Raw genomic sequence first — 26,134 nt, forward strand, 5'->3', positions numbered from 1 at the left:
GGAATTCTGGGAGTTGAGTCCAGAGGTCCTTAAGGGGCCATAGTTGCTGGCTGAGGAATTCTGGGAGTTGAAGTCCAGCGGTCATTAAGGGCCATAGTTGCTGGCTGAGGAATTCTGGGAGTTGAAGAACAGAGGTCATTAAGGGGCCATAGTTGCTAGCTAAGGAATTCTGGGAGTTGAAGTCCATCGGTAGTTGCTGGCTGAGGAATTCTGGGAGTTGAGTCCAGAGGTCGTAAAGGGGCCATAGTTGCTGGCTGAGGAATTCTGGGTGTTGAAGTCCAGCGGTCATTAAGGGCCATAGTTGCTGGCTGAGGAATTCTGGGAGTTGAAGTCCAGAGGTCGTAAAGGGGCCACCGTTCCCCACCTGTCCTCTAGAGCAAAGTTGAATGGCTTCGGAACGCATAGCTTCTTGTTGAGGTGAATGCCGTTAGTCCTCGAGTTACGGCCACAACGGAGCCCGAAATTTATGTGGCGAAGCAAAGACAGTTACTTGAGCTTTGTCCCATTTTATGACCTTTTTTTACCACAGTTGTTAAGTGAATCGCTGCGGTTTTTAAGTTAGTCACGCGGCTGTAAAGTGAATCTGGCTTCCCCTCTTTTTGCTTGTCGGAAGGTCGCAAAAGGGAATCACATGACACCCCCCGGGACACCGCAACCGTCGCAAGTACATGCCAGTTGCCAAGTGTTTGAATTTTGATCCCGTGACCACGACCACCGCAGCAGTTGTAAAGTGTGAAAATTGTTCGTAAGTCCCTTTTTTCCTGGTTCTTTTGAACGGTCGCTAAATGAACCGTTATAAGTAAAAAAAAAATGCCTGAACACGGGGTTGGACTAGATGACCTCCGAGATCCCTTCCAACTTTATTATTATTATTAAGTTGAGGACTACCTTATATTTGGAGTTTCTTACATCAAATAATTTGCAGTTCACACAGTCCACAATGGGCCCTTTGCAGGGGGGTCCGCCGAGATATTTCTCTTTAATTATCCGGCCCGCAAAGTTTTAATTCCGTTAAATCTCTTTTAAAATCTTTTTACTGGAAACGAGAGTCTTCCACGCTTTCCATCTTAAGGTTTTTTTAACCCGGCGGAGAGGGAGGGGGGGCGTGGGGCAGAACTGGTGTGTTGGAAAAGCCCCCCCCACCTCCCCCGACCTCCCGCCCCCCCCAGACCTCCCCCCAACCCACAAGTCACAACTTGTGAATATGACGTGTAAATCCATAACGCTCATGATTTCGTTCTGAAGATCAAGTAGTGATCTCTCGGGACAGATTTAAAGCCAAGAGTTTGTAACTGTACGATATTTACTGTAAGATTGTAGAACATTCGAGAAAACTTATTAAAAATATTTCCAAAAAAAGAAATATTAAAAAAAAAACCTACCCAAGATCTTGAGTCTTGATTTCAAAGGGTCTGTTTTCAAAGACAATGGACGTTTTTGCGTAACGGGATTCAAACTTTCAACCTGCAGGTAATCTTCAACTTACAGGCCCCAATTGAGCCCCTCCAATTTATGCCGCTAAGCGAGACAGATCGTTCAGTGAGTTTTTGCCCCCATTTTGCCACCGTTGTTAAGTGAATCACGCAGTTGTTAAGCGAATCCGGCTTCCCCATTTGACTTTGCTTATAAAGAAGGCCCCCAAAGGGGATCACAGCACGCTGCGGCCGTCACAGATAGGAATCAGTTGCCAGGAATCGAAATTCTGATCACGTGACCCTGGGGACGCTGCAACGGTCGTTAAGTGTGAAAAATGGCCATAAGTCAAAAGTCACATTTTTCAGTGCCATTACAACTTCAAACCGTCACTAAGTGAATGATTGTAAGTCAAGGACTACCTGTAGCTCATGGGCAAAGAGAAGGTGGAGGGGCTGGTGGCAGAAGTGGGATACCTCGAAAAAGGCAGAAGTTGGTGGATTTTACACACAAAAACCCACGAACCGTTGAGAGCCGCTGACTTTTCAACATACAAATTGTGCCTTCCCACGATTTTGTTACCGTTTGTCGTCAATCAAGGGAAGCTCCACCGGTTGCAAAATTGTGCGACGTGTCAAAAAGTCCATTTAAAAATAAAAAATTAAAACGCCAGTTTTTAGTCCATCTTGGTGTTTGGTACTAGGGATTTTTTTTATATAATGGAGGGGGAAGAAATTCAGGGATAGACAGAGAGGGAGAGATATACAGGTGGTCCTCGCTTTACGACCCCCCAATTGGGATAATTTCCGCTGCTAAAGAAGGTGGTTGTTAAAAGTGAGTTGTGCCCGATTTGGCCAGTTTTTTTTTTTTGGCCGAGGTTGTCAAAGCGAATTGCTGCAGTTGTTAAGTGAATCATGCGGTCGTTAAGTGAATCCAACTTCCCCATTGACTTTGCTTGTCAGAAGGTTGCCCCCGGGATACTGCAGCCGTCGTAAATACGAGTCAGTTGCCAAGCATCCAAATTTCGATCATATGGACACGGGGGATGCTTCAACCGCCGTAAGTGTGAAAAACGGTCATAACTCACTTTCTTCCCTGCACTTGTAGCTTTGGTCACTAAACGAATTGTTGTATGTCAAGGACTTTGTACACCAATCTCTCTTTCTCGCCCTTCTTTCCTTTCCTCTCTATGTCCAGCCCTGGACTTTCCTTGTGGAAGAGCGCCCTCTGCTGGATACCTCCAGCTAGTGCATTTAGCAGCGGAATCTGTTTCTTTTGATTCTCCTGTGAATTTCATCATTTCCTTCAGTGCATTTTAGCCCCCCAGGTGTTAAAGAACACAGGTGTGTGGACGTGATAGAGTGATGGAGCTACAGGGAGAGTCATACTTCGTTTTGGCCCCAGGCTATTTGTGACTTTATCTTAGAAAAGGAGTTTGTCTAAACTGGGAGATGTTGCTAAAGATCAGGGGACCGTATTCAAAGTAGAGTAGAGTAGAGTAGAATAGAAATAGAATAGAAATATAGAATGGAATGGAATGGAATAGAATAGAAGAAATGAAGAATAGAATAGAAAGAATAGAATACAACAGAACAGAATAGAAATACAGAATAGAATAGGAGTAGAATAGAAATATACAATAGAATAGAAATATAGAATGGAATTGAAGGAATGAAGAATAGAATAGAAAGAACAGAACAGAATAGAAATACAGAATAGAATAGAAATATAGAATAGAAACAATAGAAATATAGGAATAGAATAGAATAGATGAAGAACAGAACAACAACAATAGAATAGGAATAGAATAGAAATATAGAATAGAATAGAATAGAATAGAATAGAATAGAATAGAATAGAATAGAATAGAATAGAAATGAAATATAGAATGTTGTTCGTCCATCGATTTTGATGAAGACCTTGACATCTTGTGGATTGTGGGCCATCAGCGGTGTGTCCATAGATGGCTGATGAGACCGATGTTAGCACGGAATGTTCTGCCACATACTGAACAGAGAAATGTGGACACTGTTGCTTCAGCATTTGCAGCTCTGGCTTTACGGAGTGCTCGCTTCTCTTGTGCCAAGATTGTCCTTCTGTGTTCATATGTCTGGCAACCCTGGTAAACCAGGGTACGCCANGTCTCCTGGTGATTGGCCCAAAGTCACCCAGCCAGCTCTCGTGTCTCAGGCGGGACTAGAACTCACCGTCTCCTGGCGATTGGCCCAAAGTCACCCAGCCAGCTCTCGTGTCTCAGGTGGGACTAGAACTCACCGTCTCCTGGTGATTGGCCCAAAGTCACCCAGCCAGCTCTCGTGTCTCAGGCGGGACTAGAACTCACCGTCTCCTGGCGATTGGCCCAAAGTCAGCCAGTCGGCTTTTGTGTCATGTGAACCCAGACATCAGGACTTCAACTGACCCGGCTGAGCCTCTGTGCTCACAGCAAGGACTTTGTTAGCCATTAAAGTTTTCAAACCATTGGAAGTCCTATTATTGGGTTTGGGTTCTTGGCTCCAAATCTGGACATCGCACTTGCAGATGGACGGAGAGAGGCCGGAAGTCATCAATAAGAAGGAAGATCAGGTATTTGGTCACCTTTAACCTTGAGAAGGCTGACCAGGTGGAGAAGAAGGAGATTGGTCTTTGGAGAAGATGTCTCACCAGGTGATCCACCCCCTTTCTCTAGGGCAGGATACAGAAAATGGCTGTTCTGAACAAAATAACAGAGCTGGAAAGGGACCTTGGAGGTCTTCTAGTCCAACCCCGTTTAGGCAGGACACCCTTTACCATTTCAGACAGATGGCTGTCCAATCTCATAGCCCCCCAGACGTTCAGTTTGAAAGAAGGTCCCAATTGCGCAGAAGGTCCACTGAGCACAAAAACAGGTTGGCTCTTCTCCAGATGTCATCCAGTAGATCCCTGCCCCGAGCCCAAGGGGGTTGGGCTGGATGGCCTCTAGGATCCCGTCCAAGCTCAAACCCTTCCAGCGGGATTCGCTGGGTATAACCCACTCACGGGTTACTCATAGGGTAGGAGCCATTTACTCAACTAATCAAGGGAAGAAACAACCTAGAACTAAGGAGAAACTTCCTGACAGTTAGGACAATTAACCAGTGGAACTCCTTGCCTCCAGGAGTTGTGAATGCTCCAACACTGGAAGTTTTAAAGAAGAGGCTGGACAGCCATTTGTCCGAAATGGTATAGGGTTTCCTGCCTGAGCAGGGGGTTGGACTAGATGACCTCCAAGGTCCCTTCAAACTACTACTACTACTTCTTCTTCTTCTTCTTTTCTTCTTCTTCTTCTTCTTCCTCCTCCTCCTCCTCCTCCTCCTCCTCCTCCTCCTCCTACTACTACTACTACTACTACTACTACTACTAAGGCACTTCAAGGCAGTTAAGTTGAATTTTGTGAAGTGATCCTCAGTGGACTGTGGACAATTTGACACCCCCAGGCAATTCTAACTCCTGTTTTATTTATTAAGAAAATATTTATGGCCACCCAACTCATCCTGCGCAGAGTACGGGGCCAATCTCCTTGCCGCAGGGTTGATGTTCCACAGGGAGGGAGCCACCACGGAGCAGGCCCACCTCCTGGGTCCCATCAGATGGACCTCCTCAAGGGAGGGGACCCCGTAACATCCACCTGCTTCCCCAGCCTGTTGGATTGGGTGGATCTAACTAGGATCAACTAACCTGATCCCAAGCTAGGGGGGGCTTTGAAGATGACAATCAGCACCTCGAATTGGACCCCAAAGCAAAGCGGCACCCGGCGCAGATACCCACAAAGGAGGCGACACGGGTGCAAAAATAGGCTTGCAAAAAAACCAAGATGGGCCACTGCAGTTTGAACCAGTTGAAGCTTCCGGGTAGTGTTCAAGGGCAGCCCCGTTGACAGAGCGCATTGTGGTAGTCAAGACAGGCGTGTGGGTGAGTGTGAGCAGAGCTTGAGTTGTCTGCTCAACACTTTCTCTCCCACCCAGCCCCCCCCACTCCGACAAAACTGGGGCAACCGCCAGCCTTTGATCCGTTTTTCCGGTTTTTATTCATCAACATATAGAAACGAAACTTCCGGTAAGGCCCGTTCCGTTTAACGTCGCACCGCGAAGGGTGGGCAATAAATAAACCCGGGGACAAAACGGGGAGGAGCCCACCGCGCGGGGGGCGGGCCAGGCGCCTCCACCTTGCTTCGCCCGCATAAATAATACGTGGGGGGGGGGAAATCACGAGAAAACCAAAATAAATAAAAAAAATGGATGGGAATGACGCTTGGTTAGTAATAGGGTTGCTAAGGGAATCTGCTTTCCCCCTTGGCTTCGCTCGTCGGAACGTCGCAAAAGGGGATGACGTGACCCGGGGACATTGCGACCGTCATAAATACGAGTCAGTTGCCCAAGCCTCCGAATTTGGACCAGGAAGGATGCTGCAAGGATCGTAACTGGAAAACGGTCGTTAAGTCACTTTTTTCAGTGCTGTTGTAACGGTCAAATGGTCACTAAATGAAACGGTTGTAAGTCAAGGGATATCTGTATTTTCTTTTCTTTCTTTCTTTCTTTCTTTCTTTCTTTCTTTCTTTCTTTCTTTCTTTCTTTCTTAATAAACGGTTATAACTCAAGGGCAACCTGTATATATTTTTCTTTCTTTCTTTCTTTCTTTCTTTCTTTCTTTCTTTCTTTCTTTCTTTCTTTCTTTCTTTCTTTCTTTCTGAATGGTTATAAGTCAAGGGCTACCTGCATCTATCTATCTATCTATCTATCTATCTATCTATCTATCTTTCTTTCTTTCTTTCTTTCTTTCTTTCTTTCTTTCTTTCTTTCTTTCTTTCTTTATGGGTATAAGTCAAGGGCTACCTGTATCTATCTATCTATCTATCTATCTTTCTTTCTTTCTTTCTTTCTTTCTTTCTTTCTTTCTTTCTTTCTTTCTTTCTTTCTTTCTTTTTCTTTCTGGTTATAAGTCAAGGGCTACCTGTATCTATCTATCTATCTATCTATCTATCTATCTATCTATCTATCTATCTATCTATCTATCTATCTATCTATCTNCCTCCTCCTCCTCCTCCTCCTCCTCCTCCTCCTCCTCCTCCTCCTCTCCGCAAACCCCCCTCTCTTCTACTACCGATGACGTTACCTAGTTGGGTCATGAAACGTCTGCAAGAAAAACCACCCAACTCAGAGAGCACCAAGGACCCTCACAGTTCCTCCCTGACCCACAAATATTCTCTTTTATCGATGCTTTCTCAGTCCTGAATCTCCTGGCTGGTCGTGCTGGGAAGGCAAACCCAGACTGGCTCGCTTCCTCGCTCTCTCTCTCTCTCTCGGGGTCTTTCCCCCTCTCCTTGGAAGCTGAAGAGACCCCCCCCCGACTTACCTCTTGCTGACTCTCTGCCCCCGTGGGCCGCGTCAGTTTCCCCCCGTGGCTGGCCAGCAGCTTCGGCTCCGGGGCGAGGGAGGGGTGAGGAGGGGGCTTGCTGGGCTCGGCCTCCCCCACCCCCTCGGAGATGGTCTGCAGTTCCGTGGGGTTGGCTCTCTGCTCGGGGATACGGGCCACGCGGAACCTGAGAGAAAAAGCAAAGGCAGCGTGGAGTTGCCTCCCGGACGACGGAGAAGGGACACAGGGGGGCCGTACAAGCTTAAGGCATCTTGCAATTTTTGGCCCACTGCAGGTAGTAGTAGTAGTAGTAGTAGTAGTAGTAGTAGTAGTAGTAGTAGTAGTAGTAGTAGTAGTAGTAGTAGTAATAATAATAATAATAATAATAATAATAATAATAATAATAATAATAATAATAATAATAATAAAGTTGGAAGGGAGCTTGGAGGTCATCTAGTCCAACCCCCTGCCCAGGCAGGAAACCCTGTACCATTTCAGACAAATGGCTGTCCAGTCTCTTAGAATAGAATAGAGTTGGAAGGGATCTTGGAGGTCATCTAGGCCAACCCCTTGCTCAGGCAGGAGACCCTATACCATTTCGGACAAATGGCTGCCCAGTCTCTTTAGAATAGAATAGAGTTGGAAGGGACCTTTGAGGTCATCTAGTCCAACCCCCTGCCCAGGCAGGAAACCCTATACCATTTCAGACAAATGGCTGCCCAGTCTCTTTAGAATAGAATAGAGTTGGAAGGGACCTTGTAGGTCATCTAGCCCAACCCCCTGCTCAGGCAGGAAACCCTATATCATTTCGGACAAATGGCTGTCCAGTCTCTTCTTAAAAACTTCCAGTGTTGGAGCATTCACCGCTTCTGGAGGCAGGTTGTTCCACTGGTTAATTGTTCTAACTGTCAGGAAGTTTCTCCTTAGTTCTAGGTCCTCGACTTACGATGATTCATTTAGTGACTGAGGTTACAATGGCACTGGAAAAAACCCCAGTCCTCACACGTACAACTGTTGCATCCTCACAGTCGTCACTTGGTCAAAATTTGGAGGCTCGGCTAACTGGTTTGTACAGGTAGTCCTCGACTTACAATGATTCATTTAGTGACTGTTTGAAGTTACAATGGTACTGAAACAAACCAACTTCTATCCGGTCCTCACACTTACGATGATTGCAGCATCTTCACAAAGCAGGAAACCCTATACCATTTCAGACAAATGGCTGTCCAGTCTCTTAGACTAGAATAGAGTTGGAAGGGACCTTGGAGGTCATCTAGTCCAACCCCCTGCTCAGGCAGGAAACCCTATACCATTTCAGACAAATGGCTGTCCAGTCTCTTCTTAAAAACTTCCAGTGTTGGAGCATTCACCACTTCTGGAGGCAGGTTGTTCCACTGGTTAATTGTTCTCACTGTCAGGAAGTTTCTCCCTAGTTCTAGGTCCTCGACTTACGATGATTCATTTAGTGACTGAAATTACAATGGCACTGGAAAAAAAAACCAGTCCTCACACGTACGACTGTCGCATCCTCACAGTCGTCGCTTGGTCAAAATTTGGAGGCTCGGCTAACCGGTTTGTACAGGTAGTCCTCAACTTACAATGATTCATTTAGTGACTGTTTGAAGTTATAACGGTTCTGAAACAAACCAACTTCTATCCAGTCCTCACACCTATGATGATTGCAGCATCTTCACAAGTAGTTGCACAATCAAAATTTGGACGCTTGGCTACTGGCTTGTGCAGGTAGTCCTTGACTTACAGCGATTCATTTAGTGACCAATTCAAACTTACATGGCGTTGAAAAAGGCGACTTATGGCCGTTTTTCACGCTTACGACCGTGGCAGCCTCCCCACGGTCACGGAATCAAAATGTGGGCGCTTGGCCACTGACTCCTATTTATGACTCTTGCGTTGTCCCAGGGACACGTGATCCCTTTTGCCGACCTTCTGACCAGCAAGGTCAATGGAGAAACTAGATTCACTTAACAACCATGTTAATCACCTTATAATCACAGCGATCCACTTAACGACGGGGGCAAGAAAGGACGTCAAAAACGGGGCAAAATTCGGTTAAAAACTGTCTCACGTAGCGGCAGAAATGTTGACCTCAGTTGGGATTGTTAGTCGAGGACTGCCTGTATCCTATTTCTCTTGTTTCTCCTCCTAAGCATGGTACACAAAATTTGACCTCTTAAGGACTAGCAACTTGTGTTTTTTTAAAAAAAATAAACAGCCCAGAGGAGGCTGAATCCTACACTGGCCTGGCAAGTCGTTCAAAGGTGCGCCTCGGACCTTACCTGCCCACGGAGAGGATGGTGATCTCTCCCGGCCGGGGGGGCTTCAGGGCGTGGCTGCCAGGCAGGACGGTCGTGGACACGGCCTCGGTGGACCGCAGCATCTCCGGCCACTTCTTCTGGCTGCAGCGGGTGCAGCTGGGCCCCGAGCGCATGGCCAGGCCCTGGACGGTGTGGAGGTGGTGCTGATGCTGGCAAATGTGGGGGATCTGGGGCAGGAGATGCAACCTGGGCAGGGCGGGGGGGAAGAAACGACTGTCATTTGGAGTGACAGAGCAAAGGGCCAATCGGAGACCGGCTAGGACGATTTTAGCAGGAGCTGGATTGGCTCGGGGTTGGTTGGCTTTCGAAGCCCATCATCCTTAACCCTGGGCTCGGAAGGATGGGATACAGCGTTCAGGGAAGGCGGTCGAGGGATCGGATCTCCTGAGCTGGGAAAACGGGGGTTCAAATCCCTGTTGGACGATTCGATAAAAAAAAAATCAGGGAATAGCCATAGCAAGCGCCCTTAGATTTATATACCGCTTTCCAGCTCTCTCTAAGCGGTTTACAGAGTCGGCGTATTTGCCCCCAACAATCCGGGTCCTCATTTTAGCGACCTCAAGAAGGACGTAATGCTGAGTCAACCTTGAGCTGGTCAGGATCGAACTGCTGGCAATAGGAATGCAGAGTTTGCCTGCAATACCACATTCTCACCACGGCGCCACCGTGAAAACCAGCTTGCCCCGGAAATAATAATAATAATAATAATAATAATAATTTAATTTGTACCCCGCCCTTCTCCTCACAGGACTCAGGGCGGCTATAAACCCGTTAAGAAGATTCACGGGTTCAAAAGTCTTAAAATGGTGCTTGGGACATGCGTAAAAAAAGGCTCACGGTTTTGAGAGCATCACGACAGCCACCCTGGTGCCTTTTCAGACACACACACACACACACACACACACACACGGACACACACACGGACACACACACACACACGGACACCCCCAACCACCAACAAGGCTGTGATTTGCGCAATCCACCAGACCCCGAACAGCAGAAAAACAAGCCAGTTTAAAGCTTTCCGTCTTCTGCTAACAGGGAGCCACTATATATAATAACTGTTATATACATAATGTATAATACATTCTTTATTTAGGAGATTTTTTATCCCGCCTTTATTAGTTTTAGAAATAATTCAAGGTGGCAAATATTCTCTCCTATTTTCATCAGCACAACAACACTGTCAGGTGCACTGGGCTGACAGAGACTGGCTGAAGGTCACCTAAGGCAGGACTAGAACTCGTCACCTCCCTGGTGATCGGCCCAAAGTCACCCAGCCGGCTTTCATGCCTAAGGCAGGACTACAACTCACCTTCTCCTAGTGCAGAGGTAGGCAACCTCAGCTCTTTTATGACTCATGGACTTCAACTCCCAGAATTCCTGAGCCAGCATGGGGGAACTATGGCCCCTTCATGACTTGCAGACTTCAACTCCCAGAATTCCTGAACCAGCATGGCTCAGCTTGGAAACCTCTCCCTTTCCCCTCAGCATGGCTGGTTGAGGAATTCTGGGAGTTGAAGTCCACCAGTCATGAAGGGGCCATAGTTCCCCCATGCTGGCTGAGGAATTCTGGGAGTTGAAGTCCACCAGTCATGAAGGGGCCATAGTTCCCCCATGCTGGCTCAGGAATTCTGGGAGTTGAAGTCCACGAGTCATGAAGGGGTCATAGTTTCCCCATGCTGACTCAGGAATTCTGGGAGTTGAAGTCCACGAGTCATGAAAGGGCCATAGTTCCCCCGTGCTGGCTCAGGAATTCTGGGAGTTGAAGTCCACAAGTAATGAAGGGGCCATAGTTCCCCCATGCTGGCTCTGGAATTCTGGGAGTTGAAGTCCATGAGTCATGAAGGGGCCATAGTTCCCCCAGGCTGGCTACAGAATTCTGGGAGTTGAAGTCCATGCGTCATAAAAGAGCTGAGGTTGCCTAGGGCCCAAAGTCACCCAGCTGCTTTTCACCCTTAAGACAGGACTAGAACTCTCCATCTCCTGGTTTCTAGGCCAGCACCTTAACCACTAGCCAAACTGGCTAAAATGGCCCCCAAATCCTTGTGAGAAAAGTCTCAGCTCAGCTCAGCCTTCCTGTTAAAAACCTTCCAACTTTGTGGAGCAGAAAAGGCTGCAAAAAAAAAGAATATTTTTTTTTGCCCCAGATAGGAAGGAAGTGGGTCACCTACTTGTTCACAGGCTTGTAAATCGGCTGGGCAAGTTGCTTGCTGTGGTACTCCTTCAGCATCTCTTCCAGGACGGCTGCATTTTCTGCGGGCAAGAAATTGGGGGGAAATCAGGTTTTTTTAACAACGGCGCCAAGGAAATGAAAGCGAGCGAGGGAAGTCAGGACATCTCCATTGCACCAAAAAGAAAAAAAAAAATCAGATTTCTGGAGGGCGGCTTAAACTCGATAGGTGGACAAAAATGCCAAATCCAGTCTGAACATCTGGCTGACTGTGTGATGAACAATAATAATAATAATAAAGAACTGGAGGGATCATAAAATAGAGAAAGTCATAGAAAATGATAAAAAAAAACAACATCCAGCACTTCGGTGGGATATCAATTGCAAATCTGCACACACACACATACACAAATGCACACACACACATATCACCTGGAAGACAGCAGTGACAAACAAAATCCATGATGCACCCAGGAAACCTCCCAAGGACAATTTTTAAGGGGCTGAATTCAACCTGAATCTACTTTTATTTTTCTCTTACGGCTCTTCCAAATATCCTGCTGGAATGCTAACCTAAACAGGAAGTCCTCGACTTACGATGACGCCTGAGCCCAAATTTTCCACTGCTAAGCAAGGCAGTTTTAAGTGGGTTGCGCTCCATTTTACAACCTGCCTCCAGAAGCGGTGAATGCTCCGACACTGGGAGTCTTTAAGAAGAGACCGGACAGCCATTTGTCTGAAATGGTATAAGGTTTCCTGCCTGAGCAGGGGGTTGGACTAGATGACCTCCAAGGTCCCTTCCAACTCTATTATTATTATTATTATTATTATTATTATTATTATTATTATTATTATTATTATTATTATTATTATTATTATTATTATTATTATTAACTGCAGTGATTCGCTTAACAAACATGAGCGAGAAAAGTTGTAAAATGGGGCAAAACTCAACAAATTTCTCAGCAACGTAAGTTTTGGGCTCAATGGTGGTCGGTCATATGTTGAGGACCACCTGTACACAAACACACACACACTACTTGTGATGCAAAAGCAGAATGGCCCAGTTACTTGGCACCCAGTTCAATGCTACAAACCAGGCAGAGCATTCGTATCTGTTGTGGGTCTGGGGTCTCCTTAACCCTTGTTCTCAAAGGCTTGTTGTTGTTAGTTGCTAGTTGCGAAGTCGTGTCCGACCCATCGCGACCCCATGGAGAACGTTCCTCCAGGCCTTCCTGTCCTCTACCATCTTGTGGAGTCCATTGAAGCTCAGGCCTCCTGCTTCAGTGACTCCATCCAGCCCCCTCCTTCTCTGTCGTCCCCTTCTTCTTCTCTTGCCCTCCATCTTCCCCAGCATCAGGCTCTTCTCCAGGAAGTCCTTCCTTCTCATTAGGTGGCCAAAGTCCTTGAGTTTCCACTTCAGGATCTGGCCTTCTAAAGAGCAGTCAGGGTTGATCTCCTCCAGGACTGACCGGTTGGATCGCCTTGCAGTCCAGGGGACTCGCAGGAGTCTTCTCCAGCAGCAGAGTTCAAAGGCCTCCATTCTTTGGCGCTCAGCCTTTCTTACGGTCCAACTTTCACAGCCATACATTGCAACTGGGAAAACCATGGCCTTGACTCTACGCACTTTTGTTGGCAGGGTGACGTCTCTGCTTTTTAGTATGCTGTCTAGATTTGCCACGGCTTCCCTCCCCAGGAGCAATTCTTCCTTGAAACCAGTGCAACGAAGTGGCCCTCCTAAAGAGCGACCGACAACATTGACAGGACTCACAAACGCACCCTAGATCTGGGGAAAGGACAGGGATGCCTTCCTCTGAAAAGAGCCCCTACCTTTTTTCTCGGTGATGAGCCGCACCAGCACCCCGATGGTGTCCTCGTTAAGGTCTTCAGTCTTATAGCCCGAACTGTTCCCTAAAAAATGAAGTTCACAGTTAGAGCCCCGATTTTTGAAAAGAAGTTTGGTCTAGCGGTGAAGGCATCAGGCTAGGGACCAGAAGACTACGAGTTCTAATCCTGCCTTAGGCATGAAAGCCAATTGGGTGAGTTTTGGCCAATCACCAGGAGACGGAGAGTTCTAGTCCCGCCTTAGACACAAAAGCTGGGTGGGCGACTTTGGGCCAATTACCAGGAGACGGAGAGTTCTAGTCCCGCCTTAGACACAAAAGCTGGGTGGGTGCCTTTGGGCCAATCACCAGGCGGTAGTGAGTTCTAGTTCTGCTTTAGACACGAAAGCCGGCTGGGTAATTTTGAGCCAATCCCTAGGAGACACTGAGTTCTAGTTCTGCCTTAGGCCTGAGAGCCATTTTATTGGGTGCCGTTCTAACTTCGAACGGTCACTAAACAGATGATTGTAAGTCAATATTGCATCTGAGGGACAGGAGATGGCGCTATTGCTGCATCCGTTTCTTGTCCGGCACCAATAGGTTCCAGAAGCTGGACATCCAGACTGAAGTTAATAATAATAATAATAGTAAAGTTGGAAGGGACCTTGAAGGTCATCTAGTCCAACCCTCTGCTCAGGCAGGAAACCCTATACCATTTCGGACAAATGGCTGTCCAGTCTCTTCTTAAAAACTTCCAGTGTTGGAGCATTCACTGCTTCTGGAGGCAGGTGGTTCCACTGGTTAATTGTTCTCACTGTCAGGAAGTTTCTCCTTAGTTCTAGGTTGCTTCTCTCCTTGATGAGTTTCCACCCGTTGCTTCTTGTCCTGCCTCCAGGTGCTTTGGAGAATAGCTTGACTCCCTCTTCTTTGGGGCAGCCCCTGAGATATTGGAAGGCTGCTATCATGTCCCCCCTCGTCCTTCTCTTCATTAAACTAGACATACCCAATTCCAGCAGCCGTTCCTTATATGCTTTAGCCTCCAGTCCCCTAATCATCTTTGTTGCTCTTCTCTGCACTCTTTTGTCCAGAGTAAGCTAACCTAGAGTTGAGCCTGCAGTTCCACAGGGTCAGTTGCGGCCCAGGCGCGCTCACGTCTGACTCCTCAAAAGATACCCAACGGTTTTGTGGCATTCGGGACTCGAACTAGTTTTGCTCCATGGTGGCCATTAAGCACGGCAGTCAGTCTTTGCTGCTCACACGATACAGCAGGACGGGGAAATAAATGTGATTTTTTAAGATTCAGTGAGATTGCAACTTCAGCCCAGGGTTGTGGGCAGTTGGTGCCTATCATGGGATTCAGCAAGGAGAACAAGCCAGTTCTAGATCCAGGTAGGAAAAATAAAAGGCTCGTGTCTACGGCCTAAGGCAGAGAGGTCCAACTTCGGCAAATTTTAGGACCTGTGGGCTTCCATCTCCCAGAATCCCCCAGCCAGCTATGTTCCATCTATTCCTCAGCCAGCTATGGCTCTGTCTCTGATAATTAGGCATTAATTAGTCTCTGTCTCTGATAATTAGTCCAAATGTGGCCACTTTAAGACTTGTGGACTTCAATTCCCAGAATTCTTCAGCCAGCATGGCTGGCTGAAGAATTCTGGGAGTTGAAGTCCACAAGTCTTAAAAGTCGACCAAGTTGGACACTCCTGGTCTAAGGTCTCCTGTCTTGAGCAAGGGGTTCGGACTAGAAGACCTCCAAGGTCCCTTCCAGCCCTGGGACTCTATGGTTCTAGATGTCTAGAATGGGGAGACCCAGCTTGGGAGGGTCTAAGCCAGTGGTTCTCAACCTTTTTAATGCCGCGACCCCCAACCGGTTGTAAGTCGAGGACTAAACCGGTCGTAAGTCAAGGACTAAACCAGTCGTAAGCCGAGGACTAAACCGGTCGTAAGTCGAGGACTACCCAATCGGTCGTAAGTCGAGGACTTTCCCTGCCCGGGAGCGCCGCACATGCGTGGTTCCGCCCCCTGCGCCGGCCGAGGCAAGCGGCAGAGACGGAGCAGGCCGACCACCAGCTGGCCCAGCCCAAGGGAGGTAAGGCACCCGCCGGAAAAGGGGGAAAAAAATGGCGGACAAAAAAAATGGCGGGCAGCCTTGCTTTTGGCAACCCCCATGAAATGGTCGATCGACCCCAAATGGGGTCGCAACCCATAGGTTGAGAACCGCTGGTCTAAGCCCCTCAACAAGTCGACCTCGAGCCAGCAATGAGAGGCCACTGCTCCAAAGCACGTGCAGAGCGCCGAAGGACAGCGAGAGACTTATCCAGCATTTCAAGAAAAGAGTCATACGCCACACGAGCGGTGTCCCCCCCTCACCGGTTTTGTCCGATTTGGCGGCCTCTTCGTCCGTCTCCTTCTGGGCCGTGCAGTGGTACCCCTTCTTCATCAACAGATTGCAGAAGAGGATGCCCAACAAGCCCATAATGCAGAAGACGGGGACGATGGCCAGCACCGCGTATTGCGTGGCGCTGTCGTCCGGCTTCCCGTCCCGGGTGCCGTTCAGCGCCGTTTTCTCGCCTCGCCTCGGAGGGGCCTCGGCGTTTCGGCTCAGGCGGGTGGGAGGTTTTCTGGAGCCTTCGGGAGAAGAAGAGTGGAAGAGGTCAGCGAGAAGACCTCACCGTGGATGGGTCATCAATGGGTGCAGGGAATGCAGGCAGTCCTCGGCTTACGACCATTCGTTGGGGGACCGTCGTTAAGTCGAGGACTGCCTGTGATATCTGACGATTCTTTGCGAAGGGGAGAATGAAAACGAGTGGAGAAAACGGCAACATCTGGAAACGATCGCTGAAAACCAAGAAGAGGCAAGGCCAGGGGCAGAACGTGGCCAGACATCCATGCGCCACTCCCTGTCTCAACATGTTCCCACGACCTGCTGCAACGTCTCCCCTTCCTTGAGTCAGCATGGGGGAACTATGGCCCCTTCATGACTCGTGGACTTCAACTCCCAGAATTCCTGAGCCAGCATGGCTCAGCTTGGAAACCTCTCCCTTTCCCCTCAGCATGGCTGGCTCAGGAATTCTGGGAGTTGAAGTCCACGAGTCATAAAAGGGCCAAGTTTGAAGACCCTTGGACTAGATCAGGGGTAGGCCACCTTGGCTCTTTTTTGACTCGTGGACTTCAACTCCCAGAATTCCTGAGCCAGCCTGGGGGAACTATGGTCCCTTTATGACTCATGGACTTCAACTCCCAGAATTCCTGAGCCAGCATGGGGGAACTATGGCCCCTTCATGACTCCTGGACTTCAACTCCCAGAATTCCTCAGCCAGCATGGGGAAAACTATGGCCCCTTCATGACTCGTGGACTTCAACTCCCAGAATTCCTGAGCCAGCATGGGGGAACTATAGCCCCTTCATGACTCGTGGACTTCAACTCCCAGAATTCCTGAGCCAGCATGGGGAAAACTTTGGCCCCTTCATGACTCGTGGACTTCAACTCCCAGAATTCCTGAGCCAGCATGGGGGAACTATAGCCCCTTCATGACNACTCCCAGAATTCCTGAGCCAGCATGGGGAAAACTATGGCCCCTTCATGACTCGTGGACTTCAACTCCCAGAATTCCTGAGCCAGCATGGGGGAACTATAGCCCCTTCATGACTCGTGGACTTCAACTCCCAGAATTCCTGAGCCAGCATGGGGAAAACTTTGGCCCCTTCATGACTCGTGGACTTCAACTCACAGAATTCCTGAGCCAGCATGGCTCAGCATGGAAACCTCTCCCTTTCCCCTCAGCATGGCTGGCTCAGGAATTCTGGGAGTTGAAGTCCACGAATCATAAAAGAGCCAAGGTGGCCTACCCCTGGGCTAGCCAAAATATGGCAACTAATATTGTAATAATTATTATTCAGTATTCAACTAGCGGGGATAATATCTGCATATCTGCATACCCTTCCAACTTTATTATTATTATTGTTGTTATCATCATCATCATCATCATCATCATTATTATACGTGTTGGGGTTTTTTGATGCACCTTTTTAAATGTTTTGATCATTTTGTGTTTTTTTTCCTTTTTAGATTTTTTCTTTCTTATTTTTTTTTTTGTTTTGTACTTTGCATTTTAGCCTTGTCTTGAACAAAAATATATATATACTTATATTAAAAAAACCAAAACAAAATACAGCTAGTCCTTGACTTACAACAGTTCATTGAGTGAACATTCAAAGTTACAACGGCACTTACGACCATTTCTAACACTTATGACCGTTGCAGAATCATCCCCATATGCTCAAAATTCAGACACTTGGCAACTGACTCGTATTTATGACGAGTGTCGCAGCGTCCCGGGGTCATGTGGATCCCCTTTGGCGACCTTCTGACAGATTCACTTAACAACCGGGTTGCTAACTTCACAAATGCAGGGGGATTCACTTAAGAAACGGTGGCAAGAAAGGTCGTAAAATGGGGCAAAACTCACTTAAAAATGGTCTCAATTAGCAGCGGAAATTCTGGGCTCGCTTGTGGCCTTAAACTGAGGACTAACTGTATGGGGACCCGCTCAGTGGCAGGGATGTTTCTTGGAAAAGGTCTTCCCAGTTATGTAAATGGGGGGGGATTTTATCTGAGAAACTGACTAGAAAGGATTAAGATTGGATTCGGTGATAGGGGGAAAAAACCCAAGGATGAAATCCAGGCGATTAACTTTCCGAAAGGCGGATGGGAGGAAAGGAAAGCCCTTGTTTGAATGGGCAGGAAGCCCCCTCCCCTGCTTTGCTCTCACCTTCACATCCGGGCACCCCTCTGGGGGCAGCCAGGCAAGGGAGGCACGGGCTTCTCGGATCCGTCTCCCCCTCTGGACTGTAGTACCTGCGGGAAGCAGAAAGAGGAGAGGTAAGAAAAATCTCGGGCGCGCAAAGAAACAGGGAGAACATTTGAATGTCCATCAGGAGGAGCAGCAGATGGAGGTTTCCATGACCGTCTCAGCTGAGAAAGGGATGGGGGGGGCTGTCTTGCATTCTGGGGAAAAGGGGGTCTAATGGCCCCCAGAGATCTTGCCTGAGAAAACTCTAGCCATAAATCAGTGCTAATGTTTTAGTTATAGGTAGTCTTTTCTGCTTATTATCTCTCTCTCTCTCTCTCTCTCTCTCTCTCTACATATATATATATAAATCTATTTATCATTTATCATTTATTATTTATATATATATCTTCTTATCATCTTTCCTTCTCTCTCTCATCTCTCATCTCTCTCTCTCTCTATCTATCTCTCTATCTATTTATCTATATCTATCTATCTATCTATCTATCTATCTCTATCTATCTATCTATCTCTATCTATCTATCTATCTATCTCTATCTATCTATCTATCTATCTATCTCTATCTATCTATCTATCTATCTATCTATCTCTATCTATCTATCTATCTATCTATCTATCTATCTATCTATCTATCTATCTATCTATCTATCTATTTATCATCTATCCATCCACTTACTTACCTATATCTCTACCTCTATCTACTATCTACTATCTCTATCTATCTATCTATCTATCTATCTATCTATCTATCTATCTATCTATCTATCTATCTATCTATCTATCTATCTATCTATATCTCTACCTCTATCTATCTATCTATCTATCTATCTATCTATCTATCTATTTATCATCTATCCATCCACTTACCTACCTATATCTCTACCTCTATCTACTATCTACTATCTCTATCTATCTATCTATCTATCTATCTATCTATCTATCTATCTATCTATCTATCTATCTATCTATCTATCTATCTATCTATCTATCTATCTATATCTCTACATCTATCTATCTATCTATCTATCTATCTATCTATCTATCTATCTATCTATCTATCTATCTATCTATCTATCTATCTATCTATCTAGCTGTCTGTCTGTCTGTCTGTCTGTCTGTCTGTCTATCTATCTATCTATCTATCTATCATTAAAATTGGGCAGGATCCCCTTAACAATGGCCTCGCTTAGCAACGGAAATTCCTGTCCATATTGTGGTTGTAAATGAAGGACTACCTGCATTGTAAATTATCTCTTTCTGGGGACTGGGCTTAGATGTAAGGACACATGAAATAAAATTATAATTCACTCTATTGCAGAGAGTGCCTTATTCAGGATCAGGTGAGACATGCACTTGGGCCCAGTTCAGGAAACTAAATCACAACGGGGGATTTTGATCTGTCAGCCCAATTTGGCTCTGGAGTCAGCAGTGGGAATTATGACTAAGATCATATCTAGTTTCTCTTCTCCTGCTTTGGATTACACAGGCCCAGCTGAGTTCAGCCAGATTTTGTGGTGACTCACTCAAACTCTCTCAACCTTTTGCACCCTGGAATTCCGAACAAAATGCTGCAATTCTCACATGTCTATTCCACATGAGATGGTCATGTGGAATTTACAATGTTTTTGGATGGAAATTGGGGTTTATAGACAATGGATTCACGCCAAAAAGATCATCAAACTGGGGACAGTCACATGGGGATCCGATTAACAACTTAATGACCGTAATTCTGTGCTCAATTGTGGTTATAGGTTGAGGACTATCTGTATAAAAGCCACCTCAAGTGTTTCACCAACCATCTAGTTTTTAGAGGGAGTCAAGCTATTCTCCAAAGCGCCTGAAGGCAGGACAAGAAGCAATGGATGGAAACTAATCAAAGAGAGAAGCAACCTAGAACTAAGGAGAAACTTCCTGACAGGGAGAACAATTAACCAGTGGAACTACCTGCCTCCAGAAGCGGTGAATGCGCCAACACTGGAAGTTTTTAAGAAGAGACTGGACAGCCATTTGTCCGAAATGGTATAGGGTTTCCTGCCTGAGCAGGGGGTTGGACTAGATGACCTCCAAGGTCCCTCCCAACTTTTTTATTATTATTACATGAGTGTCAGGTCAGCGAATGTTGGAAAAAACACAACACCCTTTCCCCAACAGCATTGCCAAAAATTGCCAGCACTGTCGAAGATACAGGTAACCCCTGACTTACGTCCACAATTCAGGCTGAAATTTCTGTCGCTAAATGAGACCGTTGTTAAGTGGCCCATTTGACAACCTTTCTTGCCACACTTGTTAAGCGAATCGCTGCGCGTGTTAAATTAGTAAACGCGGTCATTAAATGAATGTGGCTTCCCTTTTGACTGTTGTTTGTTGGAAGGTCGCAAAAGGGGAATCACATAATCCTGGGACACCGCGACCGTCATAAATATGAGTCAGTTGCCAGTGGCCTGAATTTTGATCAAGGGACCTTGAGGATGCTGCAACAGACGTAAGTGTGAAAAATGTCCAGAAGTGACATTTTTCAGCTCCTTTGTAACTTTGAACGGTCAAATAATAATAATAATAATAATAATAATAATAATAATAATAATAATAATAATAATAATAATAATAATAATAATAATAATAATAATAATAATAGTAAAGTTGGAAGGGACCTTGGAGGTCATCTAGTCCAACCCCTTGCTCAGGCAGGAAACCCTATACCATTTCACACAAATGGCTGTCCAGTCTCTTCTTAAAGACTTCCAGTGTTGGAGCATTCACCGCTTCTGGCGGCAGGTTGTTCCACGGGTTAATTGTTCTGACTGTCAGGAAGTTTCTCCTTAGTTCTAGGTTGCTTCTCTCCTTGATCAGTTTCCATCCGTTGCTTCTTGTCCTGCCCTCTGGGGCTTTGGAGAATAGCTTGACTCCCTCTTCTTTGGGGCAGCCCCTGAGATACTGGAAGACTGCTATCATGTCCCCCCTCGTCCTTCTTTTCTCTAGACTAGCCAAACTCAAATACTGCAATCAATCAATCAATTAGAATGGAGCTGGAAGGGACCTTGAAGGTCTTCTAGTCCAACCCCCTGCTCAGACGGGAAACCGTATACCATTTCGGACAAATGGCTGTCCAGTATCTTCTTAAAGACTTTCAGTGTTGGAGCATTCACCGCTTCTGGAGGCAGGTGGTTCCACTGGTTAACTGTTCTCACTGTCAGGAAATTCCTCCTTAGTTCCAGGTTGCTTCTCTCCTTGACTAGTTTCCATCCGTTGCTTCTTGTCCTGCCTTCAGGCACTTTGGAGAATAGCTTGACTGCCTCTTCTTTGGGGCAGCCCCTGAGATATTGGAACGCTCCTATCATGTCCCCCCTCGTCCTTCTCTTCGTTAAACCGGACATCCCCAATTCCAGCCACCGTTCCTTGTATGTTTTAGCCTCCAGTCCCCTGATCCTCTTTGTTGCTCTTCTCTGCACTCTTTCTAAGTCAAGGACTATCTGTGCCTTTAAAGCTTTGAAAATTTGGAATACGCAGGCCAGCCTGAGTTCACCCACGTTTTGGGGTGACTCACCGGAAGCCTCTCAACCTTCTTCTCCTTACAGGGTTCCTACAAGATCGGGCAATAGTCACATGTCTCCTCCACAGCGGCTGCAAAGTTTTGAGCCTGCCCCTCGACCAGGAGTCACCTCATCAGTCAACAATTCCCACACCCAGAATTCAAAAGATCTGAGCAGTTTTCAGTTTTGTTCTATTTTCTCAGTGGCCGCCCCAAAGAGGGAGTTAGTAACTTGCAATCCTGGTAAGGATCCTGGCTCTTTAGTTGCTACCCAAGGACATCGAGACAACAGGTTGCAAAAACTGGGTGTATCTTCCTTCCTATACCTGCAAGATTCCTGCTTTGTGTGTGAGAACTAGCGAGGACAACAAAAACACGACAGCTTGCAAAAGTTCGTTTAGCGACCGTTCAAAGTTACAACGGCACCGGAAAAGGTGCCTTACGACCGTTTTTCACACTTACGACCGTTGCAGCATTCCTAGCGTCGAGGGATCAAAATACAGAAGCGTCATAACTGGTTCATATTTACGACGGTCGCAGCGTCCGGGGGGGGTCACGTTGACCCCCTTTTGCAAACCTCTGACAAGCAAAGTCAGCGGGGGAGGCCGATTCACTGAACAACCTTGTGACTCCCTTCACAACTGCAGCGATTTACAAAACAAAAGCCGCCAGAAAGATCACAAAACAGGGCAAAATTCACTTAGCAACGGTCTCGCTTGGTGACATAAATGTCAGAATCCATCGTAGTCTACGTCACGGACCACGTGTAGTGGTAGTCCTTGACTTATGACTGCAACCGAGCGCAGAATTAAGGGAATCGCTGCAGTTGTTAAGATAGTAACTGGGGGTTGGACTAGATGACCTCCCAGGTCCCTTCCAACATCATCCTCATCCTCATTCTCATCCTCATCCTCATCCTCATTATTATTATTATTATTATTATTATTATCATCATCATCATCATCATCATCATCATCATCATCATATCATTATTATCATAATTATCATCATCATATCATTATTATCATTATTATCATTATTATTATTATTATTTTATTGTCATCATTATTATCATTATTGTCATTATTATCATTATTATCATCATTATTATCATTATTATTATTATTATCATCATTATCATCATCATCATCATTATTATATTTATTATTATCATTGTCATTATCGTCATTATTATCATTATCATTATCATCATCATCATCATCATTATTATCATTGTCATTATTATTGTTATTATCATCATTATTATCATTATCATTATATCATATTATTATTATTATGGTTGTTAAGGGAATCTTGCTTCCCCATTGAGTGGGCTTGTCAGAAGGTCACTAAAAGGGGATCACGTGACCCCAGGACGCTGCGACCGTCATAAATGTGAGCCAGTTGCCAAGTCTGAATTTTGATCGCGTGACCACGGGAATGCTGCAACGGTCGTGAGTGTGACGAACAGCCGTTTTTCAGTGCCGTTGTAACTTCGGTCACTAAACGGACAGTTGTAAGTTGAGGACTGCCTGTAATCTTCCTAGAAGTCAGTAGGATTTCTGATTTCTGCAGCTGCTCTGCGCAAAAATGCTAGGAATCTGGTCGCAGCCCCCGGAGTGAGTTGGTCAGTGGGCGGCCACAAAGATCACAGAAAGACGAGAACGAGGCTGCCTCACCAGCGCTGGCAGCCGAGCCCCATCCCTTGTGCAGCGGGTTGCTAAAAAAAAGTCCAGAAGCAGGTATGTGTGTGGGTGTGTGGGTGTGTGCAGGCACATGACGGAGACATGTGTGAAGAACTGTGGGGATCTTGGCACACACAGCACACCAGGCAGGAGGTCCCTGACGCCAAAGCAGGTCGAGGCAGGGCCCAAATCTCTGCAGAGTTTTAATCTCTAGCCATTGGAGAGTTTCCTGTTCCAGGTTGCGTACAGCGGTCCTCGATTTACAACAGTTCATTTAGTGACCGTTCGAAGTTACAGCAGCACTGAAAAAAGAGACTTATGACTGTTTTTCACACTTAGGGCCGTTGCGGCGTCCCGATGGCTCCCTATGCATTCCTTTTTTTTTATCAGCCAAAAAAGCGAATACAATTCTTGGATGTATAAACAGAGAAATCAAAATCAGGTGAAGTATTAGCACCGCTTTATAAAGCCGTAGTAAGGCCACACCTGGAATACAGCATCCAGTTTTGGTCACCACGATATAAATAAGATATAAATAAGACAAGGGGGGACAGGATAGCAGCCTTCCAGTATCTCAGGGGCTGCCCCAAAGAAGAGGGAGTCAAGCTATTCTCCAAAGTGCCTGAAGGCAGGACAAGAAGCAACGGATGGAAACTCATCAAGGAGAGAAGCAACCTGGAACTAAGGAGGAACTTCCTGACAGTCAGAACAATGAACCAGTGGAACCACCTGCCACCAGAAGTGGTGAATGCTCTAACACTGAAAGTCTTTAAGAAGAAACTGGACAGCCATTTGTCTGAAATGGTGTAGGGTTTCCTGCCTGAGCAAGGGGTTGGACTAGATGACCTCCAAGATCCCTTCCAACTTTTTTATCATCATCATCATCATCATCATCATCATCATCATCATCATCATCATCATTATTATTATTATTATTATTATTATTATTATTATTATTATTATTATTATTATGCTGAGACTTTGGAAAAAGTTCAGAAAAGAGCAACTAAGATGATTCAGGGCCTGGAGACAAAACCATATATAAAGAACGGTTGCAAGATTCGGGTAAATGCCAGTCTAGAGAAAAGAAGGAGTAGGGGGGACATGATAGCAGCATCCCCAATATTTGGGGGGCTGCCAGAAAGACGAGGGGGTCAAACTATTCTCCAAAGCACCAGAGGGGGTTGGACTAGATGACCTCCAAGGTACCTTCCAACTCTGTTATTCTATTCTCCAAAGCCCCTGAAGGCAGGACAAGAAGCAACAGATGGAAACTCATCCAGGAGAGAAGCAACCTGGAACTAAGGAGAAACTTCCTAACAGTTAGAACAATTAACCAGTGGAACTACCTGCCTCCAGAAGTTGTGAATGCTCCAACACTGGAAGTTTTTAAGAAGAGACCGGACAGCCAATTGTCTGAAAGAGTACAGGGGGCTGGACTAGAAGACCTCCAAGGTCCCTTCCAGCTCTATTCTGATTGACTGATTGATCAAAATTGAGACGCTTGGCAACTGGTTCACATTTATGACGGTCACAGCGTCCCCCGGGGTCACGCGATCCCCTTTTGGGACCTTCTGACAAGCAAATTCAATGGGGGAAAAGCCAGATTCACTTAACGACGGTGTGACTCACTTAACAACTGCAGTGATTCGCTTAACAACGGTGGCAAGAAGGGTCATAAAATGGGGTAAAATTCATTTAATAACTGTCTGGCTTTAGCAACAGACGTTTGGGGCTCAATTGTGGTCGTAAGGCGAGGACTGCCTGTTTTCAGGAACCCGAGCTGACCCTCTCTACGAATCTAACCTTGAACGGTGAAATGAAACGTGAAGATATTATGGGACGATTCTTAATCGGATTATCCTCCAGGACATTACGATCGTTGTGTCCCCTGTTTCTCCCTCTTTTGTAACTTGAGAAAACCAGCTCTCTCTGCAATTTTTGATTCGTTTTTTTGTTGTTGTTCAAAATCCATTAGAAAACATATACCTTGTAAAACAAAACACAACCTCTAAAATAATTGTCCCTATTTTTGTCGGGGATCACGAGGCTCCGTTTTTCGACTTCCCACACACGTCCTTGTGACTTTTTCCGTGATTTGACATTGAGCAGGTTATGTTGGACCTCACTTCCCTTCCCTTCTGCGGCCTGGAATAGGCCTATATAGGTGGTCCTCATTTAGCGACCGTCTGAATTGACAAGGGCACTGGCTGGGGAATTCTGGCCGTTGAAGTCCACAGGTCTTCAAAGTGTGGCCAAGGTTGGACGTCCCTGCTCTAAGCTGGACAGAATCAAAAAATCAGAGCCCGAAACATCTGTCCAGTGGTTCCCTTGGGGAAGACCTATATGTCAACGCTGCTAACGTTGGATGTTCTTGCTTTGACAACATGTGGAGATGCAGCCTTATTCTTCCTTATGCTTTATTCTTAGAATTAGATGATGCTGGGGTAGGAGGAGGAATGTGATGGGAGTTAGTTAGACATAACAATATTGTGATAGTGTGTGAATTCAGGGCTTTTGGAATAAAGAGATGATAAGAAATGGCGGGGTTGAAGAACTGGAGGGAAAGCCTGCATTTCAAGCTAATTGGAGGATGTGGTTTCTGACTGATAATAATAATAATAATAATAATAATAATAATAATAATAATAATAATAATAGTAGTAGTAGTAGTAGTAGTAGTAATAATAATAATAATAATAATAATAATAATAATAATAATAATAATAATAATAATAATAATAATAATAATAATAAAGTTGGAAGGGACCTTGGAGATCATCAAGTCCAACCCCCTGCTCAGGCAGGAAACCCTATACCATTTCAGACAAATGGCTGTCCAGTCTCTTCTTAAAAGCTTCCAGTGTTGGAGCATTCACAGCTTCTGGAGGCAGGTAGTTCCACTGGTTAATTGTTCTAACTGTCAGGAAGTTTCTCCTTAGTTCTAGGTTGCTTCTCTCCTTGGTTAGTTTCCATCCGTTGCTTCTTCTCCTGCCTTCA

At 45.9% G+C, this 26,134-nt stretch overlaps 1 protein-coding gene across 1 annotated transcript in view; it reads right to left on the bottom strand.

Annotated features, from left to right (window-relative positions):
• Positions 1–3,903: 3,903 nt before the first annotated feature.
• The window catches only part of RELT (RELT TNF receptor), a 76,779-nt gene continuing 54,548 nt past the window's right edge, over positions 3,904–26,134 (bottom strand). Inside the window, exons 6-12 of the mRNA XM_029284053.1 lie at positions 17,882–17,967; positions 15,480–15,737; positions 13,120–13,200; positions 11,291–11,372; positions 9,078–9,302; positions 6,781–6,967; positions 3,904–4,095 (exon numbers count right to left, since the gene is read on the bottom strand). Coding sequence (XP_029139886.1) covers positions 3,904–4,095; positions 6,781–6,967; positions 9,078–9,302; positions 11,291–11,372; positions 13,120–13,200; positions 15,480–15,737; positions 17,882–17,967 — 1,111 coding nt within the window. The remainder of the gene's footprint in view (positions 4,096–6,780; positions 6,968–9,077; positions 9,303–11,290; positions 11,373–13,119; positions 13,201–15,479; positions 15,738–17,881; positions 17,968–26,134) is intronic.

The sequence above is a fragment of the Protobothrops mucrosquamatus genome, unplaced genomic scaffold (genome assembly GCF_001527695.2).
Source record: "Protobothrops mucrosquamatus isolate PMUCROS unplaced genomic scaffold, P.Mucros_1.0 scaffold344, whole genome shotgun sequence".
NCBI classification, from domain to species: domain Eukaryota; kingdom Metazoa; phylum Chordata; class Lepidosauria; order Squamata; family Viperidae; genus Protobothrops; species Protobothrops mucrosquamatus.